This window comes from Lepisma saccharinum, chromosome 5 (genome assembly GCF_977018435.1).
Source record: "Lepisma saccharinum chromosome 5, izLepSacc3.1, whole genome shotgun sequence".
Classification (NCBI taxonomy): domain Eukaryota; kingdom Metazoa; phylum Arthropoda; class Insecta; order Zygentoma; family Lepismatidae; genus Lepisma; species Lepisma saccharinum.
In genome coordinates, this window is record NC_139233.1 from 24397 (window position 1) to 48125 (window position 23729).

A 23729-nucleotide genomic window follows, 5' to 3' on the forward strand; every position below is an offset into this window, starting at 1 on the left:
TTTCCGCAGTCATGGGACTGACACTCCACGTGGAGTAGACGAACAGAATGACAGCTGCCCATTGGCTGAAGGTTGAGTGTGTTTGGACGAAAACTACTTGCCCGCTGTTTAACCCCACCCACGTTCGTGGCGGCGGCTTCCTACAGTTCTTGGACGTTAACGAAGTAAACGCGTGGACTATACACCATCTGGGGGGTTGAATGTTCGTGTTGTTCGAATTTTCACAAATTTGACCTTAAACTAGGTAGTTTGACAAACTGCTGTGCACGTGTATGGGTCATTCTGATTTACAAGGCAGGAAGTTAGTGCCCCTGTTGTTCCCCCTTAGACATTGTCCCAGCTAGACATTTAAGTGAATATACGTGTATACGTGCAGCGTGATATTTGAAAAATCCAGCATCGGTTAAACACGTACACCTCCAGAATTCTCTATCTGGCCATAAATTAGGTATTTGTGAAAACTTTTTGGGGTGTTGAAATTTTGGGAGGTTGTAGGGGGTGGACCCAAGTTCACTTGTCCCAGGTAGCAAAAATTAGCAACCAAAGGGTAAATTCCCCCTTGAAATACCGCCCCGCACACGTGATTTAAGCATCACTTACAGCATTATCTGCTTCATAGTCTTTCAGTACGGAACTTCAAAGCGAGTGCACCAAGCGTAATGTTTTGGGATGACGTAACTCTCGGCATAGTCTGTCTTACGAGAAGGAAACAAACAAGCGAGGAGAAGAATGCAACACAAAGCACATTCCAGAGAAACGATGAGTAGTGTTTACCGGACCCCGTACCGAGGAATAGGCCTAGGGTGCCATTCATTTTAAGCAGGGTTGTTAAGCCCGAAATTCTTGGGTTTTGCTGCGGAACGGGAACCTTTTTTCTAGAACAATTTAAATTTCTTTATTTATTGAGAAAATTCCAGATACAGCACAGGCCATTTTACACTGAAATTGTCAACAATGAAAAAGCAAAATAATAATAGTAATAATAATAATTGAAAGTAACAAAATAACACAAAAATGAATAGCAAATTAACAAAAAAATAAGTAAAAGATGGCACTACATGATATTATTTACAAACGTTTCTTCTAATAGAAGACCGAAAGGCAAGCTCGGAGGAAAATATATCCATACTTGAGGAGATATCTTGAATTGTGTGGCAAGTCTGTAAAAGAGAGATATTTTTTGAATTTGTAGTCTGTTTTTTTTTGTGTGTGTAAAATAAGATTGTGTTGCGTGTTGTGCGCAAGGGTACACGAAAGTGGAATTCCTCAAGGAGTGTGTTGCAGCAAATTTTGCCATTGACAATTTTGTATAAATAACTGAAATCATTCTGAAACGGCGCTGAGGTGCAGTCTGTAAGTTTAGAAAAGACAAGAGATGCGGAGATGAAAAATTACGTAAAGAGGGAACCCTATAACGAACTATAGCCAGGAAGAAGGGAAAGACTGAATCGATTCTAGAGAGCTGAGTGGGACAAGCCATGGACCAGACGGGAGAGCAGTATTATATTATTGGGGAAATTAATGACTTGAAGTATAAAGTGAGGGCTGAGATGTCACTAATTTCAGTGAAACAGGTACAGTAAACCCAAGAGAGCCTTTTTAGTGGTGCCTGTAATATGCTCCTGAAATGTGAGCTTTTCGTCGAAAACAATGCCTAGGTCTTTATGAGAAGATACTGATCCAAGTTGCGTTTTGTTTAATTGAAAAAAGGTTCCTGGATCGTATTTAAATTGATCTGGTAAAAAGGTGTCTGGACCGAATTGAAATACTTCAGATAAAAAGGTTTTTTACGGTCCAGAACCCATTTACGCTTGCTGAGTTTCTCTTCTGAACCGGAATTGAATTTATTTAAAATTCCTGGACCTTTAACCATCCAGATTTTAAGTCCTTCTTTTACTTGTAGGCTTATATTCTGGTAACACACTACGGAAATTTTCTATTTCTCAAAATAGTAGTAATAGTAATTTTTTAATAGGTTCTTGATACACTAAGACAATGGTTCCCACAGTTTGCGCCGTGGATGACTTACACGGGCGCCGCCAAATGTTCTAATATTTTCACTGAAAATGACACTTATTCCAATGTGTGCTTATTTAGTACTTTTTATGTGTAAAATGTTTCTGAATTTGAAATACGTATGTGTTTTTGTTTTTCAACTTAGACAAGCAAACTAACCACACTAACAGAGCGTTGGAAGCGTTAAATAGTTGTACATTCTGAATTGGGAGCCGCGGAAAAAATCTTGAAACATTAAGGGCACCGTGAAACGAAAAAGTTTGAGAGCCCTGCACTAAGATATAACTGAAAAATTCTTAAATATGCCAAACTTTTTAATCAGAAATGCAAACTACGAATCTTTAAATACAACCTATATTATTTATAATGGGTTTAAATTTATAAGTAGATAGAGACGAGACCTCCTCGATGGCGCAGTTGGTAATCAAGGGGGCCTCGGGGATCGATACCCGGTGGAGGCACGTAGTAGTTCGGATCACACTTTAAACTGTAGGTCCAGTCTCGATTAGCCTTACTGTGCATAAAGTGGATTTAAAACACCAAATTAATCAATCTAGACCGAGACGAGAACATTTGCGACTCTACGGAACCGAAAATCTCGGACACTGTCTCGTCTCGAGAAGTCCAAAAGGTCCTGTTCTCGTCCTAAATATCCAGAGGATTTCTATCCTTGCATCAAAGCAGAGTATCAAGGGAAGAAGGGCTGAGGTCACGTATCACTTGTTACGTCACCGATATGCTGTTAGGCCACAAGATACAATGCTTTGATAAGCCTCTTTCAGTCGCAGCAAGTGACGAGGTTAGTTGCGCTTCGGTTGCAATTCTCTATTGTTCATTACTCTTGCACATTGTTCTTCACAACCTTCACTAGGAGAGTAAGGCCCGCTTTAGACGAAAACATTTTTCTTAACATTTACGCCATGATCAAAACGCTACCGTGTAAAGTAAAAAATCTTATGACATTTCTCAAGGATAGGACCCGTCCCATTTCCGTAGCATTTTTCGTAGCACAACCAATCAGAAGCGACATTTAGGTCACGAGTGAAGTTGTAATGAGATGTATACGATGTATCATTTCACATTTTTAAAAGCCGATAACTATTCAACCGAGGAGAATAACGTTTTGCATAAAACGTTATTAGGTACAAAACAATGGCGCTGCTTAAATACATACATTACAACGTTTACTGTACACGTATGGAAGAATATTTTAGTTGTTTCAAATGTAAACACACTGCACTCAGCATAGATGGTGTAACTCGACGTGCCTTTCATGCTGTATATCTTACACATTGTAATCGCAAAAGCTAGTCGAAAAGTTACATGAAATGTTTGCGTGTATCTGCTATAAGATTTTTGGAAAGATTTACATACTATTAATGCTAGCAAAAATGCTAAAGGAAATGATTTCGTCTAAAGCCGGCGTTAAGCGCGTCAGATTATTCACTACTTGTTATGTTAATTATTATAAAATCGTTGAAGAAACATGATAATTTCAGACTGAAATAGTGTTTTTTGAGAGGGCATCACTATTTTGGAGGAAAATATGTGTCCTTTGCCCTCCTGGAAAAATATCACCTTGCTTGTCCCTTCCTGGAAAAAATCCTGCGGGCGTCCATGAACTTACTCCTCTGTTTGTAAACTTGCTGGCGTGGTAAGCATGATTAGACACATTGAATTTTCATTTTCATTAGAATGTCTTAAGTTTTAGGTTTCCAGAGGGCAAGAAACCACTGCTCTCGGCTGGTGCATGTGTCTGCAGAAAGCGCCATCTTTAAAATGACAAAAGTGGTGTTCTGAAGCTCACTTTATCAGTGTTGCAACCTTGAGATCGTTTGGTTAATAACAGTCGATACCTCATTACAAAAAATAATAAAAATAAAAAAAAGCTGTGTACAGTCAGTCCTGTAATTTTTGTCGGACTTTTCGGGTTTTCATTTGACTCTATCTCGTATTAGTTGCGGTGGTATTAGCAGTGATGACTATAATAATAAATTGTTTCTCCGAGATTAGTCGGACCACTGTTAGATAAAGGATGATGTTCCCGTGCTCATTGCTTCATTTACTTTATTTTACTTCGTTTTTCTGCCACTTTTGACTAACCATGACGACGAGGATAAGTTATTCGATGAAACTGATGAAGGGACACTCGCAAAGAACACCCAGGCCGGGATTCGAACCCGGGACCCCTGGCGTCGTGATACCCTCTCCGCCACGGAGGACGGCTCGTGTTCAATCTGCCTGCCATTTTTAGAGGTGGTGATCGGCACCACGCTCCGGCCGCCTTTACCCCTGGTCAGGTATCCACTTCGTAAGTTCATCTTACGAACACAATACGTAGAAAAGCTACAGAAACCGAAGTGCAAGGCGTGGGGCGAGAGAAATGCCGACCTCGTTGCTATGTTATTAGAGTTAATGTAAGGCCTGTTGACACATTTCCTGTGTCTGTCCTTGCGGTGATTAGAATAAATCGCCATCGCACGCGTGTCCCATTGACGCACTTGGACCAAAGTGTCGCTGAACGGTTCTTCAAGAAACAATCTCCCCGTATTTTGCATTTTGCTGGTGTCGGTGTCGCATGCCACGGAATCAGTGGCGGCGATTGGGTTCCAAAATCGACAACTGCCCCACCTAATCGCCGCCACTGCACGGAATATATTGAAACGTATTAATGAGTCGCCATCGGGGGTTCGAATCTCGGCCATGGCATCGGTGTTCGTTTGTCTTAAAATTTCGTCCATTACCGGCACGATATGTGAAAAACTAGTCATTGGAAGTAACGAATTACTTATTGTTACAAGTAAGAGCCGGCTGGGTGGCTGAGCGCATTAGGTGGTTGACTTCTGATTTCGCCGTTCCCGGGTTCAGATCCCGGACTGGGGAATTGATGTTCTTTTTGGCTCACCCTTCATCAATTTCATCTAATCATCAGTCAGCCTCGCGGTTAGACACTGGCAACGAGTAACTGGAAGTAGTTACTTTTTGAAATGAGAAGTAAATAAGTAAACTGTTCCTCTCTGTTATGCACCACGCCACGAAGGCGTATAGAATTAGGCCCCCACACTTTCTTGATCACGCCCGAAGGTGGGGTTGATGTGATCAGCACCACGCCCCTGGCCGCCTTTACCCAGCCCCCAGAATTTCCTCCAGGTACCTACTTTATACGACGCTGAGTCGGCGCCCGAGCCGCTTGAACAGGTGGAAAAAATCCCTGTTCTCCCCCGCTGGGGATCGAACCCGGGTCTGTCGCATGGTAGCCAGACGGCATAACGACTGAGCTACCGCGGCTCATACTTTTTGAAATGAGTAGCTGTAATTGAGTTACTACATGCCATCGTGAGGAAATTGGGGAGCTACGACTGAGTAGCGTAACCCGGTCACGGATATCTCCTAGAACGGCTGGGGGTTCGACGTGCTGACCCCACGTCACCCCATTACTGGTTGATGATCTCCACACCTCTAGGTAGGATTGTGGGAGGGAGATAGGTCTAGATAGGAGAAAGGCTGTCGAGCTACGGTTGATAACATATGTTCAAGTAAATAGTAACAAAAACAACCTAACTTTCAGAGTTGATTTTGATAATGAGCAAAATTAGGATTTGCTAAAAGAATAGAAATAAATTTGTAATTTTTTTGCTACACTTTTTTTTAATAAGAGTTTCCACTATATTTATTACATAGGTAAACAAAAGGTTCCCCGTGCACCAACCCTCAGGAATATAAAGGGGGATATGGGGGGTAGGGCCCCACACATTCTATAGATCTCGGCTATGTTGGAGATGATGTGATCAGCAGCAGGCTCCGGATGCCTTTAACCCCCTCCCCTCGATGTAATCTCTAAGAAATACAAACAAAATGGAGAAGGGCCATTTTTTCTTATTCCACCAAGGGGGGAAGTCCAGTGACCCCTCCGACCCACGACCGCAGACATTTCGTGGACAAAATTAACAGCGTGGAGATGAAGTTGTTTGTTTTGCCGTTCGTTCGCTACACTGCCGCTGTCAATAAAAAGCAGGTTGCTTTCGTCTTTGGGTTTCCTGCCGGCTTTAAATAGAACGTGCTGGCGCGTGGAGTCTGTCGTGGGTAGCGGTCCGATCCCATCACTATTATTTTTTATTTTTAGATTTTTTTCGCCAAAGCAGTTCGTTGCCTCATAACATCGACTGATTTCAATTTGTTTCTCTTTTTTTTCGCAGATCTCAGGGAAACCCGAAGTGCGTCGCCCTCAGCGTATAGGATGGTGAGCCAGGTGTCGCAAGGTAAGACAACAGTTCTTTCTTCAAGAAACGAAGAAACACGTGTTCCCTGCACACGTGCCCAACATGGTGTTTCGGGTCCAAAGTGCGAGTGTTCTGGCGTGTTTGACCTAAATTTTCAGTCTTTTTTTGTTTCTCCGTGAGAGCAAAGTTATTTATTCTCTAATTGTGTCTTTATTGGTGTTGGTCCTCCACGGAAAATGGTGCCTAAGGGTCTCTTTGATAGCGTTGTGTTGTTACAGTGAGGATCTAAAGAAAAAACATCCCACGGTATCATCTTTGTTCTGAGCACAGTTGGAAAAGTTACTACGAAAACGCAGTACCTTATTTTTGTTTGTTTGCTTATTGTTTACATTTACAGTTGTATACACACGTTTGAGTATAACGTAAGTCCACTCCGTTTTGATTCATTGATTGGTTTATTTTACTTCGGTTTTCTACTACTTTTGGCTTATCGGAAAGATGATGAGTGATGAAATTGATGAATTGATTGATTTGCTTTATTTTACTTCGCTTTTTGTGCCACTTTTGGTTAATTTGCGAAGACATGGTGAAATTGATGGACACTCACAAACATCCATGCCCAGGGCAGGATTCGAACCCGGGACCTCTGGCGTCGTAGCGCGGTGTGATAGCCACTCCGCCATGGAGGGCCGGCATGATGATGAAATTGAAGAAGGGACACTTAGAAAGAACACGTTATGTACAGACTTGAATTCGACCGGACGCGCCGTGTTAACCACTTCGCCACGGAGGCCGGCTTTTGAGTCGTTTTCTCTAGATTTGGTTGTCCCATTGTGTATAGGTAGGCTGTATTTGCCGTGCATGAACTTATGTTTTAGTCTGCTTAGGGATGTATTTGTTACACTTTCTACCTATTATTTGGAGACTCGAGAAAAGGCCAAGACGACAACGTCGAAGGAGAGGACTTGGACACCGCTGCATAAGATTAACAAGCGTCGTCGCCTTGTAATCACGGGGCCCCGGATTCGATACCAGGTGGAGGCACATGGCACAGTGGTTCGGATCCCACTGTAGATCCAGTCGCGATTAGAGTTTCTGTACACAAAGTGGACTTAAAATAATAATTCGATTCAAGATTAATAAGAATGTATTCATAACTCACATGCTAAATTATCCGTTAGAAAAATCAAAAAGCATTTAAACAGGGCGATTAATAAATCGTTGAAGATGCGCGCGCACACCCACAGTGAAAGAGGGGGAAGGGGAGAGAAAAAAGAGCGAAATGAAGACAGAAAGAACGAAGGAGTAAGCGTGGCATTGAGAGAGGAAGAGAGGCAAATTGATGACATTGGAGGGTATTATGTCCAGAGCAACAAGGAAGTCGGTGAAAACAAAAGCACGCGACATGTGAGTTACCCCGTTCATATTGAACTCAGCTCGCCCATATAAATCAGCTAGGTCACGTGGTTTGGTTTCCACCGACTTCAACTGGCTGTGGACGGAAGTGGAGCACACCACAAACGTGCCTACCCACGGCCTTGCACTTTTCTTCCGATGCGTCACGGCGTATGTGGAAGGGGTTATTGGGTCTGTCCCCAGCAACAAGCTAAATTAGCAACGGTTACCAAATAGGCTCTAAGCGGTTTCGCCCGCTTTTACTTTTCGCCACGTTCAGGTTATCAGGGGGAAGTGTTACGCAAGTCTCCAGTAAACAAACTAGATTCAAATTCTCCTTCCAGAAACTCTTAACCGATGAAATACATGACACATCCATATCTTGCACAGGATTCGGCTTCCGCGATGAAATAGTGGTAACGCTGTCACTTTCAAACAAAGGAGTCTGGGTTCATGTAAGGATGTATTACCACATGTAATTAGGTACTCCGTTGCTTTTTTAATCACCACCTTCAAAAACAAATTCGCACGACGATTTCCGGATTGTTTAGATAGTCAAGATTTGTAAAACACCTTCACCAGTGGTTGTCTGTGACAAAGTTTCCTCAAACTTCAGTTTAAGCATAGCATACATAAGCTTAAGAATTCAAACTACCAACATCGTTAGAATGGAACTAGTCCATACATGGCCACATGTAAGGGGAGATTTAATGGGTCAAAACTCCATTAAACATTTCATGATATTACTTGGAAGAATTTTGAAAAGTTTATTCTTAATTACAATAATGTTATTTCCTACATAAGCTAAGCAAATTTCAGGGTTTGTTATGGAAAAAAACTACTGTAGTCTCAAAAAGTGAAAACACAGACATATTTTGATAAATTATTTTCAAGGATGAAAAGATAACAAATCAGAATGTCCCATCACAAAAAATATAATAAAAAATAATCAGTGCTTGAAGTGGAGTGGTATCCCCTCACCAAGCATTGCATCAACTGTCCCACTCGCCAAGCAGGATTGCAAATATGCCAGATTTTGTGACTTCTCGCTCAAACTGTCAACTTTGAATATCTTGCGTTTGAGGCAGATTTCTCCTAACAATTCATTTAGTACAGATTTCCTGTTATCCACAATAATCGTTAACCTTTGACTTTTTGGCACAAGTAGTTCATCAGAATGGTGCATTTTTGTGCATTAACTACTGGAAAGATTTTTAGTTCCTCTGGAGATTGGTATCTGGGGGGGAGGGGGGCTAGGATGTGAATATGTGGGTCGCTACATCCATAAACCCCTCCTATGCCTTCATGGTATGTTGCAATGAGCAGGAAGTAGCTTTATCTTCGCATCTTACTTTTTTTTATTTTGAGCTAAATGTATCACTAATTTTTACCAACTCTTTCAGATGGAGTTCACAACAGAAATGGCCATGGCACAGACGTCCGGCCCACCGTGGCAACGGAAACCGAAAAAAAGGTCGAGAAGGTAGAGGAGAGCGTGGGACTCAAGAGGGAACTGGGTCTATTCAGTGCAGTGAATCTTATTGTTGGGGTTATGATTGGTAAGTGTATCATTTCCACGTTCGTGATTTAAATGTTCATGTGCTAAGAATCAAATCCACACCTTATCTTTGTTCACTTCCACTTTGCAACATCCTCATAGTTGCATATATACAGTAAGCATGTCGCACATGAGTTGCAAAAAATTAATTACGTTATTTATTGCTTTTCGCCCAATAAGGGCTTTTAGTAACCTTTTCTAGACCCTTTAATCTAAATTTTCTAATAAATCTTTCACACTTCTCCCACAGACGGGAAAACAAGATGTATATACATGTAACGAACCTATACTATTTGATGTTTATATTGTGTGTGTGGTGGTGTGTTAAATGAAAGTTTATATTTTCACATTTCTCCTTATGTTGCAGGTTCTGGCATTTTTGTGTCTCCAGCAAGTGCACTCGAGCGATCAGGATCAGTTGCATTTTGTCTCATAGTTTGGAGCGTGTGTGGAGGAATTTCCCTTTTAGGTATGTACAGACTTTGGAAAGTGACTGTATTCTAGATAAGAACCACTTGTAGGATGTGTTGTGTGTGAACTTTAAGCAGTCTGTTGTTTTCTTTACTTATGACTAACCTCGGATTTTAACCTATTTTTACCTTTACAGGTATGTAAGAATTAATAAGTTATGTCAAGGTTTCGTTAAAAAATGCAACAACTGATAAAGTTTTATATTTTGCTTGTTAGAACCTATTTTTGGTTTATGTGCCTAAATCAAGCCTTTTTTAGGTTTTTATATACAGCGTGGCTCAATAAGTCACTTAACACCCTCAGTACAAGGCCACTGCGGCATGGAATTTGAAATTGGCGATGACCAATCGTTATCTGGCCAAGGGGGAACCACATTGACGCCACCCACACGGTCGGCGGCCATCTTGATGTCCGCCATCTTGAATTCAACTTCAGAATTTTAAATGGCAAGGGGGTCGTGCGACATATCAAAATGGGCTAGAATTTCACGAGAAATGCAATGGTGAAGGATTTTTCGACGTATCTTTAACCAGTAAAAAGTTATGACTGAATTCTTTTACCAATTTGCTCCTTTTCGAGGTGTTAGAAAAATGCCTTAAAATTTGTTTAGCGCTTCGGTAATGCATCGAGATCAAAGTGACGTCTATGGAGAGACGTTCGCATGCCATTGCACATTATTTTAATCGGATACATCCACGAAGAGCTGTGCATTATGAATGGTTGTCGCGAACAATTTACAATATACTAAACAATGCACCTGTTTTAACGGTACTTCTCAGAGGAGCCAATTTTTCCCCAAAATTTCAGGTTAAGTCAAAATATATTTGAGAGACTGAACAGTCAAACTCTTTGATATCATATGGACCAGTACCAAACTTCTTAGACTTTAAGAGAAAAAAAATCTATTGTGAGTCCATTGTGCTGATGGTAATGAAAGTACTCTCTCAACCTTTGCATTATGACCTGTAATGGCAAACAAATATTCAGCAATTATCGTAGAAATGGTTCCAGAAGTTTCATCTTGGGTAGTTTTTAGTTGAATAACAGGTTGTCTACCAAAATAACAAATCCAAAATTCTTGAGTTTTTCAGCATTTTTCTTTACATTTATTTTTAGTTTTTGTTTACCTAAGTAGGGGTCGAATAAGTTAAGTTGGAAATCAGCAATTAAGAAAATAATATTTAATAAGAAAATCCTACCAAAAGGCTGGTTAAAATGTAAACTGCAGCAGTATACAACAAGAGATTTAGATCTATTTTATCTTTTAATGCATGCTGGACTGCATTTTACAGACAAGCGAGGCTCTGGCGCCTGGACTCTCAGCCAGTATAATCTTATGTGGGACTCGTGTTGTTGTCCCTATATGTTTGTGATTGTCTCTTCATCCATCTTATCTTATGGCCATTCATCCTCATCTTCGCGACTAAACAAAGGGGGAGAAAAGTTAAGTAAAATAAACTAAATCCACAAATTAGTCATTGGAATAGCAAAAATTCTTGACCACAAGTATAATTTCTTGACTTTTTATTGACTTCTTGGCCTACTTTCTTTAATTTTCTTGATTTTCACGACTTTCTTGATTAGTAGACACCCTAAACAACTTTGTTCTCTAAACCCCTGCTTTACAATCAAGATAATGAATAAGAATGGAAAACACCTTGTTTCATCAGTATAAACCCCAAAGGCAAAAAATTACCCTCAGGCATTGAACGGTCGCATCATCAGAATGTGGCCCCAAAACTTTTGTTCATTAATTGATTCCGTTTTTCCTCTAGCAGGACAATATTTTATTTTATTTTATTTTTCGGCAATGACTGTATCAAAATAAATGTCACTATTGAGTTTGGGAGCGCAGTCCATAGACTTGTAACTTGAATGATTTCTCTTTGTTAAACTGAAATGTGTATTTCCCTAATTTTATTATGTGATGCTCAAAATGTAGGACATTTATGACATTTTTTAAATTCCTCCCGGACGCCGAACACAAGGCTAAAATGTAGGACATGTCCGGGAAAATCCGGACGTCCGGTAACCCTAAACCACACGCGAGGACCCAAAACTGCTCCTCCTCATACACACTTTCCCGCAAAGCTGGAGATCTGTGCTCTGGATGGTTGTAGGAGGGGAAGAAAACTTAACATTGCACTCATGGGATTATTATTTAACTTCTTCTCATGGGAATATCAAACTTACAATGGTGTTGAAAAAGACATGAATGGGAACAGGACAGGTTGAAGATTTTGTTTGTTAGGAAAATTCGAAATTTCCATTTGATTAGCTATAAGTTGAAGTTGTTTGTCCATAAGAAATACGTGGGAGTCTATAAATAATTATTCATCATATTTTTCACAGATCGTACCTAGCTTAATAATAAATTTAAAAAACTGCTTCCACTTGCAACACAGGGAGAAATTCATACTATCTTGTGCTATGTTTTGTTTTTTCAGTAGTAGTGCCCATTTCAACAATATTGAAATAAGTGCATACCTGGTGCTAAACTGTCACTCTTCGACTTAAGCATTCTAATTGTTAAAAAAGTTTTAAGAGTTCATTCCTTGTGAGAAGAGGGAAAAGATGTGAATATACATTCAAGAAATTATTTGTGTGTTGAATTTTGTTTTCAGCAGAGAACACTGGACATATCCCAACATAAAATAAGTTGTTGACCCCAGGTAGAAAGTGGTGAGAGAATTTTATGGTCTTGCTACCCAACACTGCTACTAACTTTAACTTGAGTGATGCTGGAGGCATCCAATGATTTGCTAGCTCTGTCTCACCATAGATATGAATGAAAGTGGAACTGCACGTACAAAAATAACTTCATAGGTATTTATTTCTGTGTTTTCTCAGGTGCCTTAGCATTTGCCGAGCTAGGAACAGTTGTACCAAAGTCGGGAGCAGAATATGCTTATTTCCAAGAGTCATTTGGGCCTCTGCACAGATTCTGGGGGCCGCTTCCTAGTTTCATCTGTTCATGGATCTACGTCGTCGTGCTGAGACCAGCAGAAGTAGCAGTCATCACCCTTACATTTGCAGAATACGTCTGCCAGCCATTTTCTTATTACCTTCACCCTTTAGACCCTAGCACGGTAGTTTTGGTGAAAAGAATGATCGCCATATTAGCCTTGGGTAAGTGATTCCGAAACTGAATTTTTACTCAAAGTGGAAATTCCTAGCTGAGAGGATGCTTGTTCTAGTTTGGGGATGGGTGAGGGATGCCTTAGGATTTCTTGCTTAACTCTGAGGATTACATCCCCCACCCCACTTCGAGCACTGGTTACTACTTTGAATAAGTGCCATATTATTCAACAGGCTGACTAGCGCTGGTGTTGCAGAGTATAAAGATTTTCTGGGCAGAGGGGTATGCAGTAATTGTTTCTGTATTTGAATACCGGAAGTGGACTGGATATTTCTGTGTGTAATTTTACTGCAATTATTTACTCATTCTCATAGTAACTGTAAACTAAATGACATACATACAGTCCATTTTCTATTTTATTAATTATACATCGCTTTTCTACCTCTCACGGTGAATCAAAACAATGAGGATGAATGTTGAACTGACAAGGTGATACAGCCACGCCATGCTCATAATTCAGACATAGGCTTGAAGAAGGCAGGCAAAATAATATTATTTATAAATGAACTGTCACTAACTCATTATTAAAAATAAAAATAAAATAAAAGAAAAAAAACTGGTATAGCCTATTCATGTTAAATGTGATCAGATATTTACTAGTGAACATGTACATGTGTGTTATGGAAATTACTGAGGAAAAGGAATTTACTATTGTACTCTACACTTTGTTCTCCTTTATGTTTGTAGGTTTAATGACTTACATCAACATCATGAGCGTCAAACTGTATGTGAATGTACAGAATGTCTTTACAGTCAGCAAAGTTTTGATATGTTTTATTGTCATAATTGGAGGGATATATGAGCTTTGTAGAGGTAAGAATTCATGAAAATATATTATTCTATTGTTTTTGGTATGCAATATTCATGTTGTTAATATAATACATTGTTACATTTACTGGGGAAAGAGATGAGTACATTAACTTGCAGTACATTCCTCTTCATTTGGGATAAGATTTTTCAGTGTTCGAAACTAGCTCAATATTTAAGCACTATTTGGCTGGTGTTTGGAAAGTTACAGTTTGGCTTCAGAGAAACAGTTACCATAAATAATGCCCTATGTTCCATTACAAAGAAAGTCCAAGAAGCTCATGAAACGGAAGAGGAAACAATAGAGTTTTATGCTGATCTGACAAAAGCATTCAACCTGGTTGACCATAATTTACTGCTAAATAAATTTCAGAATAATGGAATAAGAGGTGTGGCCAATATATTGCTTCAGTCATACCTACATAATCGAAAGCAGTATAGAAATTTAATCAACTACGTCAAAGATCCTCACTGTGGAGACAAGAGGTGCCGCAGGGCTCAGTTTTGGTCCCCTTCTATTTCTGATATTTATCAATGACATGCCTCAGTCACAGACACATTTCTGTATGCAGATGATGCAATTATATTTGTTAGCTTCAAAAATCCAGAAGCATTACAATTACAAATAGATAGTATATCTGAAAAACTAACACAGTGGCTACAGGAAACCAAACTGATATTAAGCACAGCCAAATCGACTTTCATGCACTTTAAACACTCACAAACAACAGACTACAACTTTCAAGTGAAACTTAACAACTTTAAAATAACAGAAGTTATAACGACAAAATTTCTAGGACTATGGATAAATTCAGAACTAACATGGAATAAATACACCAATATTCTTCTAAATAAATTGAGTCAAATGTGCCACATGACCAGAGCACTAAGAAATATTATAAATAAGAAAACAGTACTCATATTATAGCATGCTTATGTTGAATCAATAATATCCTTATGTGGGGATACTCACCAAAGATAAATGAAATTTTTACAATGCAGAAAAAGATAATAAAAATCATGGAATTTGTGCTAGCTTTATATTCTGTAAACCATTATTTGCTACACTAAGAATCCTGACAGTCCCCTGCATGTTCAACAGAGAAACACTCAAACGAATCAAAATTTACCAACAACCATGAAGTACTCAGATACCAAACAAGAAATTCCCACCGTTTTCATCTGGAGACACACAAAACAAATTGCTCAACTAACAGTACTTATCATGAAGGTCTTGTAATGTGCAACAAATTACCTCAAAATTACAAATTAATGAATCTCTTGGACTTTAAGAAAAACATTTTTTTTTACTGACATTTTTATTCTGTAGCTGAATACCTTGATGCACAATAGTAAGGAGATCTATTCCCTATTCCACTTTATTTGTGCAAGTGCTTAAGATTGTAATGATACTTTACATTGTTAAAAAAATGTACTCTTGCAAATTGTACAATTCTAATTATATGAAAATGATATTGTATTGCTTACAAAAAAGTTAAAAAACATGTAACATTGATGAAACCATGGATTATTGTTAATTCCTAAATGTGAATAAATCAATCAATCACACTGTTGCCCTATGTTTTTCCTTTTTCATGGATTGCTTTCTCTCCATTTCAGGGAACACTTCAAATCTTGCCACTGGATTTAAAGGGACCAGTTTTCAACTAAGAGATATAGCACTTGCCTTTTATAGTGGACTTTGGGCTTACGATGGATGGTAAGTTACAACATTGGATGGCCTCATTTTAAAAAGCAAGATAAACACACACTTTTTCATACATATTATTCATTACTGTAATGAAGTTAAAAGTAACATAAGATTCATTATATATGTACAAAAAGCCATTGATATTTTAGAAAAATGATTCTGCTTGTTCGGGAAAAGAAAGGAGGGCTTTACAGTAAAATTCATACTTTATAAGATTAATCTTTTTAAATCAAATGTATTTAATTTTTTTCTCTCCCATTTTAGGTCAACTGTTACAATTGTTACTGAAGAAATAAAACGGCCGGAAGTGTAAGTTTTATTTTATATGTTATTAATTTTACACAATTACGATTATACTTTGAATTATTTAAGTGCAACAGAGGCAAAAGTGTTACTTGATGTTACATTAGAAAAGTACAACTATTACTGTTCTAGATATTAAATCCAGAAGAAAAAGCAGTAAAAAAGAAATCTTGGGAGCTAATTGATTTGCTTTATTTTACTTCCCTTTTTGTGCCACTTTTGGCTAATCTGCGAAGATGGGGATGAGTGATATGATAAAATTGATGAATGGACACTCGCAAACATCCACACCCATGCCAGGATTCGAACCCGGAAACCCTGGCATCATAGCTCGATGTGATAACTACTCCACCACGGGGGCCGGCAAATCTTAGAGTTAAATGGCTAAAGTAAATAATAAGGATATTGGGGCTGAGATGATACCATGTTCAACCAAATTTGGATCCCCTCCCAAATTAATGTCACATCCACTACTTAGCATTCTTCTAATCAGAAACAAAGAATTTTCACAAAAACAAATTTCAAACAAGTAAGGGAACATTTTAAATTGGTTTTTCCCCACATTGTTGCACTAAATGCTGTGCCATAGTCTTCAAAACTGATATTTGATGAGCTAAAATATTTCACATTTCTTGAAATGTTGATGCAATAAACTTAATAATGTAATAAAATGAATGGACTTCAGAGTAGAGTAGTTGAATAAATTATGTAGGAAACGGGCACATATTTAGAAATTTATTTCGCAGAAGGGTGGGGGGGGGTTGAACCAAGTGTCACAGAAATTACCTCGATTATACAGCAAATGCTAAATATGTAAATTTTCATTGTTTAATGTTAGTACTTGGTAAGTCTTGAAGGGGGGAGGGGGTTCGGAAACATGGGCTTCCGCCCTAAATATGTCCATGACAGTGTGGTAGGATAGTTTAGTGTCAAGCATCTCCCAATAAAATAATTATGTTGTTGTTATGCAACAAAAGTGTCATTGTACTATGTTTGCTTTGTTTCGAGACACACACACATGTCAAATTAATGTTAAATAAAAAAAAAAAAAGGTAAAGTGCTCCCCTGTGCTTAGCACCACACCATGAAGGCGTATAGGGGGTGTGGGGGTAACGCCCCACACTTTCTTGATCCGGTCATGAGTGGGGGTGATGTGATCAGCATCACGCCCCTGACCGCCTTTACCCCCCAGGGTTTCCCCCAGGTACCCATGTTATTCGACGCTGGGTGGGCGCCGGGGCCGCTTCCATCGTTAGAAAAGTTCCCGGATTTGAACCGGCCGGGGATCGAACCCGGGACCTTGAGCATGGTAGTCAGACGCGTTACCGACTGAGCAAAAACTAAATATTTACTGCCTTCAAATAAATTGAAACAAACAACCCTAGATTATATACAAGAAATGTTAAATAACGCATATTTTCATTATTTAATTTTTTTACTTGTTAAGTCTATCAAGGGGTATCCGGACCTCCCTTCCCTAAATTCGTCCTTGGTAGGAAAGGAATGAACTCTTGACACTGCTACAACCCTTATGTGAGAGGAACCTAAACCATTTTGAAGCATACTCAACACTTACTGATTCTTGGCAATGCCGATATTTCAACTACTACTCAGACCTTAGATCTCACTAGGACAATTCATAAGTAAGGGAAGACGGAAACAATATAGTTTCCAGATTAATTATGAACGTTGCTCTGAAGTTCTTCCATCTTAACTACACCAGTTGGTGAATGCTAGCTTCGAGAACCAGCTGGCAAATTCTGGAATTGAATTGCATCACATTTGGATCAGACTTCACATGCCTAATTTGAACCAATAATGACGTACATGCTCAGTTCTACCTAGCTCTCTACCTAACAGTAGGCCATATTAAGCAAAGACAAGTAAGTCTAATTTGTACATTCTTTTTTACAGAAACATCCTGAGAAGCATACTGATTGGTGTTCCTCTCGTGTCGATTGTGTATGTGATGATGAACATGGCTTACATGGCCGTGCTCACCGTGCCAGAGATGGTACAAGCACCAGCTGTTGCCGTGGTAAGAATGGGCTTTCCATGAAAGCTTCAATCGCATCATAATAAATACTTAAGTTAATATACATTGGTTTTTGTATGGTTTTTCATGCTGTAAAGTTTGCTTGATTTGTTTTACTTTTTCTACCACTTGAGCCTTTTCACGGAGATGAGGATGAGTGATGGATATAATGAAATTGATGAAGGATTACTCATAAAGAACAACCCATGCCCAGACTAGCTCTGCTGCAGAGGTCTGCTCATGCTGTAAAACATGGTGGTGCTCTTCTGACCACGTGCGTTACCACGTCTGTGATTTCGTTATGGACAGCAAGTTAGAACAACGAACGAACGTGAAATTCTGTGTGAAACTGGGCAAATCTGCCACAGACACGTGCGGTTCAAGAGTGGAAGAACATCACTGGAAGACGACACGCTGACGGAGTTCTTGGCAGACTTGGATGCGGTGTTCCTTCTGCTCCTTGGTCTGCAGCCTGGGGACGAACTTGGCAACAACACGGAGCATGTTTAAATCACACATGGGATTGCCTGCACTGTTCCGTATGACACACCGACAATGGCAGCAATGTTGTGGATTGTTCTCCGATGATCCTCATGCACAAGTTGCCGAATGGTTTCAACATTTTCAGGTGTTGTGCTCATCCTGATCTCTCGTCGTCTTCCAGTGATGTTCTTCCACTCTTGAAGCACGCATGCCACTCAAAACAGCTCGCACGACTCATTGCAGCATCGCCATACACTTGCCGAATCATGTCACGCGTCTCTGTGGCGGATTTGCCCAGTTTCACACAGAATTTCACGTTCACTCGTTGTTCTAACTTGCTGTCCATGATGAAATCACAGACGTGGTAACACACGTGGTCAGAAGAGCACCAGCTGCACAGCTCACGATGTACACATGACGATGTCTCTTGGCACACTGACTTATAAAGGTTGGTGCTCCCTGTGCCTGTGCTTGCAGCCTTGCACTGCCATTTGTTGGCGTGTTACAGAACTAGAACCCTTACTCCCATATGGGCACATTAATATCAATATACATATAATTTTCTTCTACATTTATTATTGTTGTATCGAACATCAGCACATTTCCAAGTCCCCGTCAGTTCCAGCGAAGGTCATTTGTCTTGCACCCTTTTGAGAGCCAACAAAGAACTATATTTCTTCACTTTCTCTCCCAGAAACCCCTTGTCCTTTGTCCTCCCAACATCCAAAACTTTCCATTCTTGCCTGCAACCAACCCCTCTTCTACATCAGCCAATAGAAACTGAACCTTTTCAAATCAAAACCGAACATTGAATTTTAAGATAGTCAAGCAATCAGTGCCGAGAAGTTAGGTGAGAAGGAAGGTGTTTCCAAGAGCAGTATGTGTTAAGAAGTTATGAAAAGTCCGTGTTGAGAAGTTCGACAAAACGATGTGTCCCACGAGCAGTGCACAAACAGCTCACCGCAAGAGAAACGAATAAAGAAACTCACCTGAGGTTTGCAACATGCAATGCGTATTCGCCAGCATTATTAGGGAATACTATTGGAAAGATTCAACTGTGGCATGCATTTCCAGGTTCTAGAAACGTGACGGAGTGATGTAAGTTAACAGATGAGCGGAAACCGGCACCGATTGTCAGTGTTTGACCCTCCAGGAAGCAGCCGGACATTGCGTCACCCGGCCACCTGGTGAACGGGAACATCGTTGGAATTCCCCAAGGATGTGGTCGGCATCACAGCCTACTTGTAAGTGTGCCTGAAGGAGACGACATTCGTGAACCAGATTTCCAAAGGACCTTAACGCACATATTAGTGAGCAGGACACAAGAGTAAGTGCGACCAATAGCGAATGTGAGTGGTGGACTTGATGTTATGGAAAAACATAACCGTGTGTAGAAATTCATGATGTAAAGACCCTTTCACAATATTACAGCATATGAAGGAAGTTCCCTTTGATATAATTTCACTTACAACCCCCTCCTTTTCCATTGCAATAATATTTTCTATTTGTTTATGTGTAGGATGCAGGTATGGCCGGGCATCCTTCAACCAAGAGGCCCAGGACAGAAAGAGCTAGCCTGTACAGCCACAAAATGTTGCACAAAATTTTGCAGATGTTGGGAAATTCCCAGACCTCAAAAAGTATTAATTAGTTCATGTACCTCTTTTTTTTTCCAGTTGTTTGGAGACAGAATATTTGGGGTTATGAGCTTTATCATTCCTCTTGGAGTAGCATTATCAACATTTGGCTGTGCTCTAGGAATTCAGTTTGGTGTAACAAGGTACGGTCCTCTAGATACTACATAAAAATTTATGATAGCCTTTCTATTAAAGGTTGTGTGTCTCTAAACAAAAATGAACACACAACTGCAATAATATGATCGTGTTACTTTGTATTGATTGATTTATTTTACTTTGCTTTTCTGCCACTTTTGGTTAATTGCAAAGATGAGGATGAATGATGGTAGGCAATCACAAATGCACATGGACAGCACACAACACAAGTCCCACAGACTAGCTTGTTAGTCCGCAAGGTGCAGTCCAGGGTACTTGAAGAGAAGGCTTTCTGTAAAAGTCTCTCCATACATCCCTTATGTTGTTTGGAATTTAAGGACTTATTTTAATGTGAGATTATTATATTTGCACAAACAGTTAAAGGCATACCAGATATTGTTAACAATATCCAAAACTATTAACTAACCTGACATGCAATTATGGCAGAGCTTATAACTTGTGCCAGCATGCTTATAAATAAGTAATATACTAAGTGGATTTTTTAAAAGCATTTTATTTCTGAAACATTTATTTATATCCACAATATTCCAACATTCTTCATAACGTAAGCTCACAAGGATGTGGGACTGATTGTAATAATATAACTTCCCAACTTTCTTCAATAAATGTAAGCAAAATAAATTCTACCATTTTGTTTGAGAACATAAACATATAATTCGTGTGTCATGGTTTTGTAAAGGAAATGTTAAATACATAGTGTTCTTTTTCAAAGACAAAGTCGATTAAGGAAGTTAATGAACCATTCATGCTCTTCAAAGAACATTTGAAATTTTATATTGGATCTGTAGAATATCAGTAAATTTTATATCTGTAGTATATTGATATCAGCAAAAAATTCATACTGGTCCATCCCTAATGTATATACATAATTATTTTTTTTTTAAAAAAAAACTTTGTATTTTACACCACATGTCGTAATGTCTGAATTTTCAGACTGATCTTGGTCCGCCTTTAAAGATAAAAGAAAATAATGTCATGGAAGGGTTAAAACATGTTAAAGGTAGTTAAGGGATTAAAAAGTATCCTGATCATATTCCTGCAGCAACCAATTGTTCCTTGCTACTACCTTGGAATGACAATGGTTGTTTCCTCCTCTTTCTGCTGAAACACTGAGTATATAAAATGACAAAAGAGCTGTTTGGCATTTTTGATAGCCTGCACAGTAAAGTGTCTATTGGTGTCCCCAATTAATTTGCCTTTCAGATGTGGGTTACACTAATGTCCATACTTCCCAATACATTGTCTGAGCTTACCCCATAACAGGAGAACAGGAACAGATGACGAGGGAATCCTTACTCCATCAAGCATTGGAAGAGGACAGTCGGATTCTGTTGAGGCACGTTCAGCCTGTGCAGCAGCACAGATAACTCCGAAAGATGTGTCGTGAAGTCTGAACCTCCTGATTATGAAAACAACCCAGAAATGCCAAACATTGAAGTAGGGCCTGCAAGCACTCCTGGCCTTGAAGGTATGGATTCTCTTCCTGGACCTTCTGGACTTCACCACAGCAATGAAGTGGCAAATTTTGCACAATTAGAAACTCCGCAATCAAGCTCTACTTGGTTACCACACGTGTTAAAAGAAGGAACTTGAAAAGATATTGCAAGGGAAGTTACAAAAAGTGAGTGAAAATGTGGCTGGATTTACGCTAAAAATAAAAAAAGCATGGAATTTGTCCATTAGTTTTTGAAACAATGTCAAAAAGAAACTTCAGTGTGTTATTTTGAAAATGGAAATTAAAAAAAAGGCTCACTGACACAGTCGTAAGGAAGAGTGCACTCTGTTATTGGGTGTGGGCCTATGTACAAGGATTATGTCCTAATTTTTGATCACATTAAAGCCATGTAAATTATTGATACAATATTTACGTTGTAGCAGCATCTTCCTGCACCCATGGACTGTGTGCCTGTTGTAGCTGCTAAGGAACAGTGACACGAATGCTCAATTGAGTGTTGGAAACCACAATATAATTCAATTTAGACTTAAAAGCTAAATTCTCTGTGAAAATGAAGGTTACTGTTGGAACAGATGCTGTGCAGAGTTGCAAAACATTACCAGAAGCATGCAGCATTAATGTTCTGTCCTATTCGACAGTGAGAAGGTGGGCGTTGGACTTTAAAAAGGATTGAGGAACTGTCGACCACTGTCCTCACTTGTTCAGGTCAATATGCTGTGTGTATACTGTGCCATCGAGGCCCAATTCGTACAAAACTGCAAAAACCTGCAATTTGGCAGAATAAAGAAGAACTTATGCTGCAAAATTAGCCTTTTTGCTACACGACAATGCTCGTTCCATGTGGCTGCTATGGTAAGCACTTTTGTGTAGAAATGTGGTTTGATAACCTTTTTGTTGCATACTGATCAATAATTATGGCACAATCTTATATATCCACTAGACTTCTAATTTGTGTGGCATGGTTGAAGGCTCAACACAATTAGGACCCTTTATCCAAAAAATTCAATAAAAAGTTGCGAAATTACTGGTCTTATAACAAGTGTACTCGAACCATTATTCACATACAGCCCCACATCTTTGTTAGCTCATGTAATGGCTGCAATTGACTATTTAATTCATCATTTGTGCATGTGCCATTATACAAATCATTCAGCTATGGTAGTCATAAATTGACTTAATAAATAAACTGGAAATATTATTGCAGGTTATGCTTTGTAGCTGGCAGGGAAGGACACATGATCGAGGCTTTCTCGTACGTTCACCTCAGGCGGTTAACACCTACTCCAGCTGTTATACTACAGGTAAATATTCATTTCAAATTATTTTCAGGTACATCGAAATTTTCACCGATACCTAATATACCTAGGTAATAAAATTTACTGATATTGATAATTAAATAGTGTGACAAGCACTTCGTGATACCCTAAATGATGAACTCACCTTTGTAATTAATGAATGTAAGTTTTTTATTACAAATTGATCCCAAGGATCCCAAAAATTGTAATCAAGGAGAATGTCAGTCCTGATCACCTTGTTTCCTCTTCACATCCAGAAAAACTTCAGTATGATACTTGGTAACCACCCACAAACGACATGTAAATAACATGTGTTAGTTGTCATTGTACAGCAACACCTAGACATGGCGTTTTCTTTTGTTCTGTTTGTTTGAGTGACAGTGGTGGAAGCCAAATTACACATTCGTGGCACTCAATCTGGAGAACTAACAACCCACACAGAGTACAGATTAATCTGGTCCAACCCTAATTTTTAAATTAAGCATTAATCTAGGAATGTAACACGTGACTCGAATCAAACACATTTAAATGTTTGATAACTTCTGTTATACCATTATTTACAAATAAATTGAACATTTTTGGCACACCCTTTTCCGACCAGTCTGTTTGTCATCAGGGAATTCCAATGATTGGGTGAAGTGTCAAAATCTGACACCCGTTCCTTTGCATGTTATCCTTGAAAATTCCCGGCGAAGAGGCTGGAAATAATGGAAACAAGTGAAAATCTAATTGCAAGTAAGCAGTCCAGTGCATTCATGAATTGTAATTTGTTACCACTGTTGCACAAATTGCAATGAAAAAAGTAGGGCTCATTGGGTATTAGCTGACATGAGTAGTATCAATGGCAAGTACCAGTTCAATACATGTTTCAGGGGATAAAAAACACAGAATGCTGCTACTAGGTGTAACATATTTAATCTGTTATATGAAGAAAAGGACAGATTTAGGGATCAGATCAAGCAGTGTGTTCAGAAAAGCTAAAAAATAACTTTCAGCAATAGCAGTAGACACGCTGTCATACTTTATGAGGATTATGACATGATTTGG

The 23729-nt window shown here is 39.2% G+C and overlaps 2 protein-coding genes across 9 annotated transcripts in view; one reads left to right on the top strand and one right to left on the bottom strand.

Annotated features, from left to right (window-relative positions):
- Positions 1 to 23729, top strand: part of LOC145987587 (b(0,+)-type amino acid transporter 1-like) — a 38730-nt gene that overhangs the window by 11710 nt on the left and 3291 nt on the right. For 4 of the 5 annotated variants that reach the window (XM_083121938.1, XM_083121939.1, XM_083121941.1 and 1 more), the window contains exons 2-11: positions 6213 to 6275; positions 9035 to 9190; positions 9557 to 9658; positions 12511 to 12789; positions 13487 to 13612; positions 15227 to 15326; positions 15582 to 15626; positions 17535 to 17658; positions 19815 to 19918; positions 22592 to 22688. In XM_083121938.1, coding sequence (XP_082978064.1) covers positions 6213 to 6275; positions 9035 to 9190; positions 9557 to 9658; positions 12511 to 12789; positions 13487 to 13612; positions 15227 to 15326; positions 15582 to 15626; positions 17535 to 17658; positions 19815 to 19918; positions 22592 to 22688 — 1196 coding nt within the window. Of the gene's footprint in view, positions 1 to 2784; positions 2816 to 6212; positions 6276 to 9034; positions 9191 to 9556; positions 9659 to 12510; positions 12790 to 13486; positions 13613 to 15226; positions 15327 to 15581; positions 15627 to 17534; positions 17659 to 19814; positions 19919 to 22591; positions 22689 to 23729 lie in introns of those variants that run through there. The other variant, XM_083121943.1, reaches the window with a different exon arrangement.
- Atac1 (Ada2a-containing complex component 1) overlaps positions 21592 to 23729 on the bottom strand; it is a 71630-nt gene continuing 69492 nt past the window's right edge. For all 4 annotated transcript variants that reach the window (XM_083121947.1, XM_083121944.1, XM_083121945.1 and 1 more), the window contains one exon: positions 21592 to 23380. The gene's annotated coding sequence lies outside the window, so the exon portion shown is untranslated. The remainder of the gene's footprint in view (positions 23381 to 23729) is intronic.